Source organism: Perca fluviatilis, chromosome 3 (assembly GCF_010015445.1).
Source record: "Perca fluviatilis chromosome 3, GENO_Pfluv_1.0, whole genome shotgun sequence".
NCBI classification, from domain to species: domain Eukaryota; kingdom Metazoa; phylum Chordata; class Actinopteri; order Perciformes; family Percidae; genus Perca; species Perca fluviatilis.
Genome location: NC_053114.1, coordinates 40,034,639 through 40,048,487, shown reverse-complemented (window position 1 = coordinate 40,048,487; position 13,849 = coordinate 40,034,639). Strand labels below are relative to the sequence as shown.

At 41.4% G+C, this 13,849-nt stretch overlaps 1 protein-coding gene across 2 annotated transcripts in view; it reads right to left on the bottom strand.

Moving 5' to 3' along the window:
• Window positions 1-5,639: 5,639 nt before the first annotated feature.
• Window positions 5,640-13,849, bottom strand: part of LOC120555590 (sodium/potassium/calcium exchanger 1-like) — a 29,003-nt gene continuing 20,793 nt past the window's right edge. For both annotated transcript variants that reach the window (XM_039794384.1, XM_039794385.1), the window contains exons 6-9: window positions 9,987-10,253; window positions 8,245-8,334; window positions 6,872-7,038; window positions 5,640-6,230 (exon numbers count right to left, since the gene is read on the bottom strand). In XM_039794384.1, the coding sequence (XP_039650318.1) occupies window positions 5,981-6,230; window positions 6,872-7,038; window positions 8,245-8,334; window positions 9,987-10,253 (774 nt within the window). In that variant the 3' untranslated portion in view covers window positions 5,640-5,980. The remainder of the gene's footprint in view (window positions 6,231-6,871; window positions 7,039-8,244; window positions 8,335-9,986; window positions 10,254-13,849) is intronic.

The window sequence follows — 13,849 nt, the reverse complement described above, 5'->3', positions numbered from 1 at the left end:
TTAAGCTTGATAAGAACCTGTCAGTCAGCACACATTTCTTATCATTTTCATGTGTATGTTAATCAAAAGTGAAGACTGACGCAATGATTGAAGGAGGACCTTCGAGTCTAAACTCAAGAAGGTCTCATGAATGTCAACCATGTGTGTAAATTGTGGAAACCAAAACTGGAAAAGTCAGCACCTTTCGCTTTGCCCCTAAAAAGTGAACCAGGAGAGGACACATCCGCTAGAAGAAAAGCTGCCATTCATCTGTGGATTTTTGTTGTTAAAAAGTTGTACAAAGTGAATGATTTTGCAGAATCTGGGGCCATGTACATTTTACCTCACCCTTTTGTAGAAATCACATTTTATAACATGTGCAAAAGGTCCTTTTTAGATGTGATGAAGGTTCTGTACAGCGACCAGATCTATGGGACTGTTTAACTGTAAATACAATCACTTCCACTCATTGTTGGCTTTTTGTCTTCTCTTTTTAAAGTACTTCTGCAATACTAACTTTTGAGTTATGGCTATGAGGAAAACAATGTTGGTGGATCTAACTATTGAAATGACCATGCCATGATGAAATTTATACAAATGCTGTATGTTCGGTCCACAATTATCAAGGTTCTGAGTCTGGAGCTTTTTACCACTGGTAACGAACTGGGTCCCTGTTGTGTTGACGTTTCATTTTTTGGGATTGTTCAGGTGCCGCCAGATATTCCGCCGGATGTCCCTTATTTGAGCCTAATGTCGCGTCCCCTTCCTCTTCCTTTGTGTTGGAGTTCTAACCTCCGGTGGATTTGTGAGGACTCTGGTTAACTGCTCCTCAGATCTCTGCAGGGTAAATCCAGACAGCTAGCTAGACTATCTGTCCAATCTGAGTTTTCTGACAAAAACAACTTTTGAACGTACACACGTTCCACCAAAACGAGTTCCTTCCCGAGGCTATTTTGCAGAGACACCGTGGCTATGTCCGGTACTAAGCACCGCCCAAGACGATTGTGACTGGTTAAAAACAGCAGCGCTGTGGAGGAAGGTCTGGCAGTCCCAGACTACCTTTTGTTTATATCGAGAACACGCAATAGGTCTCTGGTGGCTCCAAACTCATTTCGAACACAACAATGCTCGACACTCGGTAGCGTTGGAAACAGTGAAGAAGAAGAAGACATGGATGTAAACATGGATGTATGTTTTTGTTACACAGCCAATGTTCCCGGGTCTGGTGGACCCACCATATTACTAGGCTTTTAAATCAATACAGCCATGACAATTTATTAGGGGTGGGAATCACCAGAGGCCTCACGATACGATATCATCACGATACTTATGTCACGGTACAATATTATTGCGATTTTAAACATATTGCAATATTCCGCGATATATTGCAATATATTACCTTTTTTCCAACTTCAAATTTTTCCCAGTTTCAAATGATGTCTCGAAAGGAAAATTTTGTCAACATTTGTTTTATCTAAAAAGATACATTTCTCTGTTTGTTCATCTCACTTCAATTGTATTGCTGCAAAATGGGGATTGTCAAGCAGACAAACTGACCAACACATATATCATAAAAGATTGATACTTGGCGTCTGTGTATCGATACAGTACTGCCACGAAAAATATCGCGATACTATGCTGTATCGATTTTTTCCCCCACCCCTACAATTTATGTAAAAATACTTAACAGATGTTTACTTTACCAATGATATATACATCATTTATGGTTCATATTTGCCATTTACCCCTTTGAGATCACATTTATGATCATATGATCATTTTCGTTTTTTGTGAGAAAATAAGGAAATTCAATTATAGAAAAGGTAAAAAAATAGAAACAAGATTTTTGATCATTGGTGGTTATTTCTTAGAACGTAATCAGAACAGGTAAAAGAGCATGAAATGTAACAATTTTGTAACTTTGTGTGGGAATAGCAGGTGTAGAAAGACGACATAGTTTCATAGCACCTACATTTAAATACACTCAGGTCCAGTAGACCCGAACGCCTCATATGTAATAGTTATGTGTAGGGGGGGTGTACCGTGTGCAGTCATTGAAAATAAGTTATTTGTTATGTTCTTCACAGAAAATGAGCCAAGGCCAATGAGGTTGAGTTAGAATAAATAATAAATAGCATAATTTTTCTTTTAGCAAACACTGAAAATGGGTCCCACAGACCCGAACACCACACAAGGGTTAAGAGAATGTGAACGCGAGTTTTCCACCTATTCCCGCCTTGCTGTGCTGTAATTGGCTAGTACTAAAACTTAACCATGACCTCTTTGCCCTAATGTTCGTGCACCGTTTTGCTAAGGTTTCTGGGTTGAAAGACATGCTTCCTTGAAACGATGTGCAGCGGGCTTTGAGGTGCGTTGTCTTTTGTTTGGTGGGTGTGTCAGAGATGTTACCCAATCAGCAGCAACGTGAACGTCAACTCGTGCACCAAAAGCAGGATGTTCAACGCACCGCCGTTTCAGTTTAAATAAACATATTGCTACGTTTTAAAGAGGCTGAACGCGCCTCTTAACTCCATCCGTCGTCGTGACGAGTACTAGCAAATCACAGTACAGTAGGGTTGGTTTAGGTAAAACCAAAACACTCTTGGGGGGGGGAAATTTTTGCAATGTAAACGATGCAGGATTAGGAAACATATTTAAAAACAAATATTGGCTTTGCTTAACATAACATTTGATTACAAGAAAACTCCACATGGCGCCTTTAAGTTACTGTCAGCCTCTACAAGACTTTGCTAACATGCTCATGTTATCATGTGAACTGTATGTGTGGTAACAGCAACATACCAAATGCTAGCGTGTTACCATTCTTCCTGTGAACTTGTTAACATTAGCATGCTAAAATGCTAAATCATAGATGCCACTTTCACTCGTTTCCTCAATAATATTGCACACACTACTCCAGTTCACTGTTAAAAAAATAATTTATTGCAGCATGGAATTTTAATTTGAAATGCTGATAGTTGTCCTATCAATAATACATGTTTGCATCCACTTTAATCCAACAAGAACATTTAACTAACATCTGACAATGTGACACCTCTCAGGGTTTTCTCACAGCTAAGACACACAATCACGGTTTGTCTCCACCACAGTTATGTTGACAAAATGAAATATTTCTTCACACAAAAACCTTCTTTTCTACACTGAACAAACACGACTTTGAATACAGAACTGACTTTTAGAGAAAATACTGAACATGCAAAATTGAAGTTGCATCCAGCAGTTTTGAGTTGCCGCACAGTAAATGTGAAACCTTCACCGCTGTAGTGTATTTAGTTAACGTATTAAAGTCACCAACATTCAACATTCATCAACATCATTAAATATTGAAACGAAAACTCACCACCCGAAAACCTCTTTTTAAAACAGTCAGTGGTGGCGTTCTGTGTTTGTTGCATTTCTGGTACAGTTTGATTGTGTGCTTTTCTATTTTCGTTGTAGATAATTGTGCAGTCACATCCAGATATTTCCAGCAGCTACAGTGGAGTCTTACAGCAGAAAACATATCTAAAACGGTTTGTGTTAAAGTGCTCATATTTAGCTTTTTGCCATTCCTTTATTGTGTTATATATCTTTTTTTGTGCATGTTATAGGTTTACAAAGTGAAAAAGCCCAAAGTCCACTCCAAAGGGACTTACCATCTCCAACAGAAAACACTGTTCACCAACTGCTCCAAACAGCTCTATTGTAGTCCAGCCTTTACTTCAGAGACTAACGTGGGTCACTTTGTAACACACGTTATAATGCTCGCCTAGCTGCTAGCGTGGCACGCCCTCATACTCTGCTTCTGACTGGCTAGTAGTCCTTACCTAGGTACTGTCAGGGCCCTCATACTCTGCTTCTGACTGGCTAGTAGTCCTTACCTAGGTACTGTCAGGGCACGCCCTCATACTCTGCTTCTTACTGGCTAGTAGTCCTTACCTAGGTACTGTCAGGGCACTCCCTCATACTCAGCTTCTGACTGGCTAGTAGTCCTTACCTAGGTACTGTCAGGGCCCTCATACTCTGCTTCCGACTGGCTAGTAGTCCTTACCTAGCTACTGTCAGGGCACGCCCTCATACTCTGCTTCTGACTGGCTAGTAGTCCTTATCTAGGTACTGTGCATGTGCGACTCCCAACAAAGATGGAACAGAAGTGTGATGTCACACTCTGTAGCTAAAACGGAGAGCTCAACACACAGGGTGAAAAGAGGAGCTACAGCAATCTTCAGTGCAAAAAAAAGTTTCTTCAACAAAATTTTAAAATTAAACCATGTAAACCTGTTATGGTACAACCTCTTAATACAATTATGAACCTGAAAATGAGCATAACATGAGCACTTTAACAAAGTGAGGGTTTCTTTCTAGAGCTGCGATTTTGCACCAAAGTTAATTAGTTTTAAAAGGGGAAATTAATCATAGAAAATGTGAAAATACTAATTTCTAAACCCACAAGTGCAGGAAAAAAAGACAGAAATGCACTGCAAGCATTTTAATAAATTTAAAGAGGAAGTCAACACTAGTTTTTTTTAATTAATCAGATCATTGTTTGCATATGATGTTAATATAGATTACACATTTTGTGTGTAAAAACAGCTTTTTCTGCTCAAAATGAGCTTGAATGCGTCTGAAGGTTTGGTTCAGCCCTATTCTCTCTCCCCTCCCTCCCTAACGTAACAGCTTTGTAAACCAAAGCCAGAGTGCTCTTGGAGTGAAAATGGGTGGGAGCCCTGAAACACTAAATGTGGGTGTTTTGATGTCAGGGTTTTTCCTGGTTTAGCATGGGCCTTTTTTAAGCATGGCAGTAAGCATGACCGGTATGCGTACAGTAAATAAATCTGGGTTACCTTATTCAACAAAAATCTATACAGTTACCTGTTATTTCTGACATTTTGATAAACACAAATGTATATTATACTTGAGTACATAAAGCCCCAATTAACAAATAACAAAACTAAAAATAATATTAATATTTCAGGGAGTCCGGTACAGCCTGACTCTGGAGATAAAACTGAGATTAGCTCTCATATTCAAGTTTATGTCCTGCTTGTTCAGCGGTTGTTTGGTAAATTGCTCTTAAACACATTAAGAGAGGATTTGAATTGCTATTTTTATTCTCAATTCTTATCATTTTGGTGCTGGGGATTTTCCTTTGGGGCTGGCTAAAACCTCTCGACTGGGGGATCCCGAGGCGTTCCCAGGCCAGGGTGGAGATATAATCCCTCCACCTAGTCCTGGGAGGAGGCCTCGGGGAAGACCCAGGAGCCTGACTGTGAAACCTAGAAAAACCTGATTACACAAACGTATGCACACTTTGCTTTTTCCATCACGACTAATTAGCTATTACTCTCAAAGGGATTGCATAAATGCATTCTGGGAATTGTAGGAAACCAATTTCTGAAGTAGAGAACGGAAAGGATAATTTAGCAAACCAGGGTTGTGTTCGAAATCACTCCCCTATTTTTTTTTAGTGTACTATATTGTGAATACATTTCACACAATTCAGACACAACTAAAATGGCCGAAGGTAAATACAGTGCAGTACACAACGAATAGAGTCATTTTGGACACAGTTATCACAAAGTAGCTGCTGGAAAATGTTGAAGGTCACAGACTAATAATGTAAAACTATGTTGAGGGTGGATTTTTTTTTCCTTTAAAAATCACTGCTCGTTTAGTGTTCCTACTAGTGGGGACCCCGAATATAAGCTAATTAGCGGTTTGCGATAAAACTGGTCACATTCGATTAGCGTGAAATCATATCCCGAAGAACGGTCGACACGGTACACGTGTGTTATTAACCCCTCGGTTCATTTTGCGCCAGATTTGTCCTTTAACAATGACTATGAAAATGAAAATTATGACTATGACAATTCTTAGCCGGGGACACCCTTAGTGTGCTCCAGCTCAGCCCTTGGACACCAGGCTTGGTTCTTCTATCCAACACATCCTACAGACAGGATGGATCCCGTCTGGACGTACGCGTGCAGCTCGGCCCGTCAGCTCAGATGGAAACGGGGCAGGTGAGGATGCGATCCTCCAGCAGGACGCTGAGCACGAGGAACACAAAGTACAGTACGAACATGGTGAAGCCCAACATTCGGCTCATCTTCCAGCGGCAGACGGCGATGGAGATGATGACGAAGAGGAGCATGAGGAAGAGCAGCACAATGGCGCAGAACAGGCCGTTGGAGCTGACCGTGACCGGCTCGCCGTTGTGTAAGGAAGTGTATATGAGCCACGGGACCGGCAGGCTAAAACCAGAGAGAGTTTACAGTTCACATACTTTATCTGATTGCTGCCAGTTAGACAGTCTACATCAAAGAGGAACACTTTCCACATAACATTTTATACATTATATTAAGTATTTATTAATGATTAAGAAATCGTTTATAAACCGTCAATAAACATTGTTTGGATGGCTATAAGTTGCATCTGATGATTATAACACCTTGTTAATAGTTAATTAAGGCTTTTATAAAGCATCTATAAACATTAAGATTATTATCATAGCTAAAAAATATTTAATGAGGCCAAATTAATGTTACTTGATGCTTTATAAACCACTTATTTATCATGAACTAATTATTATAAACATGAGTTGCAACTTTATAATAGCCATCCAAATGTGTTTAGATGGTTTACAAAAGAATTATTAACCATTGACAAAGTATTAACGATATAAATTTATAAACTTATTTTATAATACACTAAACTAATGATAAAATAAAAAAAAAAATAACATTACTTATAATTAGTAAACATTATACGTCATTATTTCATTGTTTAACAGTTAAATAACTATCTAAAATAAAGTTTAATTAACTATCAATTTGCCATTTATTAATGATGGTTATTATAAAGTGTTACCGAGAGATGTGTCGCAGTCACTCACCCTATAGTGATGTCGAAGATGTTACTGCCCACCGAGCTGGACACGGCCATGTCCCCCAGACCTTTCCGGGCCACGATCACGCTGGTGATCAGGTCAGGGATGGACGTCCCGGCCGCCAGGATGGTCAGGCCCATGATTTCCTCTGAGATGCCAATAGTCTCACCCACCTGTACACAAGACAGATTTAAAGCAGGTGTTAGTGCCCCCTCCAATAAAGCATGTAAACTCTTAGCCTTCGTCTTTAGTTTGTTATATTGGTGGTTTATTTTGAATGTTATGTAATGACTGAAAATCAATAGTTTTTTCAATACTGTAAGTCTGCCAAATAACCAGCAGAGACTCCAGAAAGCCCTCCGTAAAACCATGTGTCATTATTACACAGTTTTTTTTTTTACAGATTAAATTATATTCAATTCAATTTTATTTATAGTATCAAATCATAACAAGAGTTATCTCAAGAAACTTTACAGATAGAGTAGGTCTAGACCACACTATAATTTACAAAGACCCAACAATTCCAGTAATTCCCCCAAGAGCAAGCATTCAGTGCGACATTGGCAAGGAAAAACTCCCTTTTAGGGAGAAACCTTGAGTGGTGAGTAAAACTTCCTTTTAGGGAGAAACCTTGAGTGGTGAGTAAAACTTCCTTTTAGGGAGAAACCTCAGACAGACCCAGGCTCTTGGTAGGCGGTTGTCTGCCGGTGCCGGTTGAGGGTGTGATGAACAGTGGCAATTATAGTCACAATAAAGATAATGGAACTATGATAAGAAATAGTAGTTCATGGCGTAGCAGGGCACTGCAGGGCGTAGCAGGACACTGCAGGGCATAGCAGGGCATAGCAGGGCAAACAAGCAAGATATAACTTGTCAATTATTGAGCTTTAGAGGTGCTGGTAGGTGAATTTTGCAACCTTTAGACAGAGCCAGGCTAGCCGTTTCCCAGTTTCCAGTCTTTGTGCTAAGCTAAGCTGACTGGTTGCAACTTAATATTTACTGTACAGACATGAGAGGGGTATTGATCTTGTCATCTCTCTTTTGGCAAGAAAGTAAATAAGTGAATTTCCCAAATCTTTTCCTTCAAGTGCTGGAGTTGTACGCGACCAGTGGGATTCTAAAAAAAGTGAGTTTATGATTATGTGACTGGCTGAAACACACCTAAAATTCAACAAAAGATTTGGATGCACTGTGCACTGAGGCAGCACCTTAAAACTTTAATCCCTACCTGCTGTGTTTACAACACTACTGAAAAGTAGCACTCACATCACAGAGACATGGAGAGAAATTAGACATTTTCAACACTCCAGTACCAAATGCAAATGTTGCAGTGGTTTTAAAATTCCTGAAAACATGACTTATGTTAAGTGTTAACCAACCTGATGAGCCCACCACACCATCAGGTAGGAGAACACTCCGATCCACAGGATGGAGCCGATGAACGAGATGGCAAAATACCGTCGGGACGCCTGGAAAATACAAAACAAGCTCAGAGAATCTGCCGCAGAACATTATGACCTGTGATGTAAACATCTGGAAACATGTTAGACAGATTTGTATGCATGACAACCTTTGTTTATTTCCAAAAACTGAAAGCTTATACCTTTCGCTTTCTAAAGGTCTTTTGGTGCATCAGCTCCTTCACACACAACTTCAGTGACATAAAGAAATACACAAAGGATGCACTGTGAGCCCAAATCTAAAAATGTTTTTTTTTTTTTAGCAGCTGCGGTACTCAACACCATTCGGCAGATATCAAAACATGTCTGCCAATAAATGAGTGTCTTAGTGTCGGAGTATGTTTTTTTTGATATGCTAAACATCCGTTTGACAAGCCACATTCTTTATTTCAGCAAAATGTGAAACACAGTAAGTTGTACAGTAGTGTTGTGAAATAGGAATCCTAAATAAAGTAGATAAGTGAAAGAGTATTAGACCTCCACGTTGAAACAATTTCCTATTATATCTGATGTTTGTGGATTAATATTACTGCTGCATTAGTTTCATATTGCCAGACCTATCTCCACAGCGCTGCAGAGTAAGCCAGATTCCTCCACACATACATTGGGTTTGCATTTCTTTAAACCAATAAATCAATCGTCTTGGGTGGCGCAGAGCTCCGGACGCAGCAAAAATAGTCTCGGGAAGGAACTTGTTTTGGTGGAACATTTGCACCCCGCAAAAGAAAACGCCACATACAATATTAAATGAAGTTAACAATTCACACAATACGGTAGCGTGAAATATTTAAATTAGCTGGATACATCATTTGTGCTTACCAGTGCACTGCCCTGTGTAACGTTACTTTGTCCACAGCAATCCAGCCACAATCGGTCCCAAAACGTCCCAGTTGGATAGCAAATCCCACAACGTTAAGCATATTCTTTGTTAATCTTTACAGTCATTCCCCGAAAGAACCAAGCAGGCCTGCCTTGTTGCACGATCCAAATGTTCTTCAAAACTTGCCAATTTGTAGCTTGGTAGCTCTAAGTTTGCTCTGAGTTTTGTAAAACGAGGGACATCCGGCGGCGTCAGATCTTCCGCCAATTATCCAGTAAATTAACGTTGATCGATCCAGAGTACTACTGCTGCGTTAATGTGTATGTTGCATTTTCCTGCTGTAGATGTTTAAGGTTGTGCTCATTTTAACACCTTTATTTACTGTTGGGTAGTTTAATCTACAGCGATGTAGATTCCTATTCTTTAAGATCATCATATGTTTGTAGCGTCGCTGTCCTGTGAGAACCACGTATCTCTCATAAGTCAACTTTTCGTGGCTGTGCAGCCCCGTTTTCATCTTTGTGACGATGAATTTTCCAGCTGATCCACGAGGGTTTTTAAAGACTTTGGAGAATTTTCTCAAATCACATAGGAACACTTCATCCTTCACTTTATCACAAACATTCAACATCAACACGTCTGGAGATACTGTACATGGTTTTCACTGGACAGGAAGGGGAAGAAAAACTGTCATCTGAAAACTAACTAAAGCTGTCAGACAAATAGAGTGGAGTAAAAAGTACAATATTTGTCTCTGAGATGTAGTGGAGTAGAAATATGAAGTTGCAGGAAATGGAAATAATCAAATAAAGTAAGTAGTCTGGATTTGGCTGGTACTCACCACGTTGCGGACGTCCGGCAGCGTGAGCCACAGCGGGAACACGATGGGCAGCAGGAGCAGATAAGTGGCCTGCTTGCGTCTGGTTTCAGGCCACTCTAAAGACAACGGTTCGTTCTCCTCTTCTTCTTCCTCCTGCTGCTGCTTTTCCTCTTCCTCCTGGCTTTCATCATCATCATCACCATCACTCTCACCGGAGTCCCCGCTTTCCTCGCTGCCGCTCTCGTCCTCAGCGCTGCCCTGCGAGCCCTCTGAATCCCCCGCTGGCGCCTGCAGGAGAGACCACACCGGTGAGACAAAGGGTGTTTGTTCTAACAAAGTGTGTTCCCCAAACCTTTTCTGTCATGCCCAAACTTCATGTCCCCCTGATGCATGAACTTTCATTATTATGAACCGTAATACTGGGGAAACTAGTCACATAAGGAAGGCTGAATTTCACTTGAAATGATATCAAAAACATGACCTGCATGTTTCTCCGTCTCTGTTGTGCAAATTAAAATCAAAAGTTAAACTTATTAGAGGCTGACCTGCTACACCAGGGCTTCTCAAAGTCCGGACCAAGGTCCACATCAGGACCAAATGGCAAGTCAATTCGGACACCAAAGCATTGAAAAAGGGGCTAAAAACGTCAAAAGGCGACAAAATGACTAAATCTTCCTTTTACTACATGAAGCTAAGAATACTGCTGTACTTTTACTGCATGAAGTTCAAAAAACGGACCGCATGTTTTGGATGTTATTGCCAATTGTTCCTAGCCTGGCTCCGCCCTCCTACGTACTTCCGCTTAATTTTAATTTTCCTTCAGTACGTCGTCTGGGTTTGAGGTATATTCTTGGGTTTTCTCCGGGCAATCTTTACCGGTCCAATCAGCGAACAGAGGGAGTGGCTGGGAACGATGACGTTGAGGTCGTGCGCTAGTTTGAGTTGTAGTTCCGTAATGGCGGTGGAGAAAGATGTGAGCGAAGCCATTCGGTCCATTGTGGCAACGCTGCCAAATATCCAGAAGTTATAACCCGAGCAAGAACAATTCTTTGCTGAGTTGTGTTGGTGGCCATGATGTTGTGGCCCTCCTCCCCACGGGGTTCGGGAAAAGTTTGATTTTCCAGCTTGCTCCTAGTGGTGAAGGAGTTAGCTATGGTGAACGCTAGCGATGCTAAGCTGACGTCACGACCAAACGTTAGCGATTGGTTATGGCAGATCCAGAGTGGCTCTGGGCAGAGCCAATAGTTTTAAACTTCAACGGAGTACCCGCCTTCAAGGAAGTTAACACTTGTCATGTAACACTTGTCAATGGAGAGAGGCCAGACTCTCTGTACAAATGAAATGTACCAGAGTCTGCAGGATCAGGCTAATGTACCAGAGTCTGCAGGACCAGGCTAATGTACCAGAGTCTGGTAGGACCAGGCTAATGTACCAGAGTCTGCAGGACCAGGCTAATGTACCAGAGTCTGGTAGGACCAGGCTAGTGTACCAGAGTCTGGTAGGACCAGGCTAGTGTACCAGAGTCTGGTAGGACCAGGCTAATGTACCAGAGTCTGCAGGACCAGGCTAATGTACCAGAGTCTGGTAGGACCAGGCTAGTGTACCAGAGTCTGGTAGGACCAGGCTAATGTACCAGAGTCTGGTAGGACCAGGCTAATGTACCAGAGTCTGCAGGACCAGGCTAATGTACCAGAGTCTGCAGGACCAGGCTAATGTACCAGAGTCTGGTAGGACCAGGCTAATGTACCAGAGTCTGCAGGACCAGGCTAATGTACCAGAGTCTGGTAGGACCAGGCTAGTGTACCAGAGTCTGGTAGGACCAGGCTAGTGTACCAGAGTCTGGTAGGACCAGGCTAATGTACCAAAGTCTGCAGGACCAGGCTAATGTACCAGAGTCTGGTAGGACCAGGCTAATGTACCAGAGTCTGGTAGGACCAGGCTAATGTACCAGAGTCTGCAGGACCAGGCTAATGTACCAGAGTCTGGTAGGACCAGGCTAGTGTACCAGAGTCTGGTAGGACCAGGCTAATGTACCAGAGTCTGGTAGGACCAGGCTAATGTACCAGAGTCTGGTAGGACCAGGCTAATGTACCAGAGTCTGGTAGGACCAGGCTAATGTACCAGATTCTGGTAGGACCAAGCTAATGTACCAGAGTCTGGTAGGACCAGGCTAGTGGACCAGAGTCTGGTAGGACCAGGCTAAATTGTTCCGGACCTTTGACCTGGAATAAAAATCAGATGCGGACCTTTGAGTGATGTGTTTAAGAACCCCTGTGCTACATGGACACTGAACTCAACAACAGCACGACCGGCTTCTTCATATTCTGGATTTAAAGGACGCGTTTCCTCAATGAGAATCCCTCATTTTTCTTTTCTTCCCTGAGACAAATCTGTCCATCTTGTACTCTACATTTTGTTTTACTTTCGAAATAACCTGAATCTTTATGGCCTCATTAATATCAGAGCACTCTTGACCTTTTTCACAGCAGGAAAAAACAGGTGGAACTAACAATAATTGCTCATTTCCAGAGTAGTCCAAGTATTGCAATGCAGAAATTATTTTCTTTATCAGGATCTTTGTTTGACAAGTCACAATGTCTGCTTGCAGTGGTGTAATGTAACTTAGTACATTTACTCAAGTATTATAGTATATAGTAGCATTGTGTACTTTTTTACCTTTAATACTTTTAAAGATACAGTAGGTAAGTCTTATAAAACTAACTTTCTATCATATTTGCTGAAACTGACCCTATGTTCCAGTAGAACTACATGAATTATGTAATACAAAAAAAATCCAGCTCCTCTGGCACCACCTACAGCCTGTACTGCGATTGGCAAAATTCCACCGCTCCCGGTTGATTTTCTCCAATCAGGGCCACAGGGGGTGGGGTCTATCTGCCTGTCAATCACTGCTCATGCACGCACACGCATATATAGCGTTCTCCCCTCCCCCTCCCTGTGCACGAGCTGCAGAAAGGTTTCCCTAAACTCGGGTGAATATTGGAGAGGCTTTTCAGAGGTGGCGTGAGCTCTGGGATTTTAAAGATCTGAAGAACGATGCAGATGTAGCCACATTTCCTCTCAACAGGTAACATAATTACCATGAATGATTTATCTTTCACTTGGTTATTAGTAGTCAAAAGTCCACAAAGCTACGTTGGTGAGGATGATAGTAACGTTAGCACAGTGGTCGGTGTGATATGATGCTGAAATGGGTAAGGCTAGCCTGCGAGTTAGCATCGTTTTACGGTTGGTGAGTAAACATTGTGTTAGTACTTAGTTATTGAAAATGTTGTCTGACATGCCGTCCGACAGTTCTGTCAAACTTCCTTGTGTGGGAGGGGCTTAGGAGACGGTTTGGGCTGCAGCAGAAAGGGGGGAGCGACTGAGAAGTTGGCGATGTTCAAATTTTTTGGCAAAGTCCTGGTTCTTCACAATCTTACCTACAGCAGCTTTAAGTACTTTTCTTGATTATACTCAAATACTTTTACATTTTTAATGCAGGACTTTTTTGAATATTTTAACAGTGTGGTATGCGTACTTTTACTTCAGTAGAATATGTAAAACGTCCTCCACCACTGGCCTTTTCAGCTTAGTTTCACTCCACATATCCATTACAGAATTCTCAACATCAGGTCTGCAGCACTTGAGCCTGCTGTCAGAGCTTCACGACTTGATGGGCATTCATTTTTAATGAACATTTCAGTGACTCCTAAAAGTTGCATTAAAAAGGCAAATAGTACAGTTCTCCATATTTAGCACTAATTTTGATTATTGTTTTTTCCTTTACAACGGCATGTTCCTCTTTCTTCATCATGGCCTACAAGCTGTGGAACATGAGGTTATTGTACATCATGTGCTATTTATGTTCATAAATGCTTAGA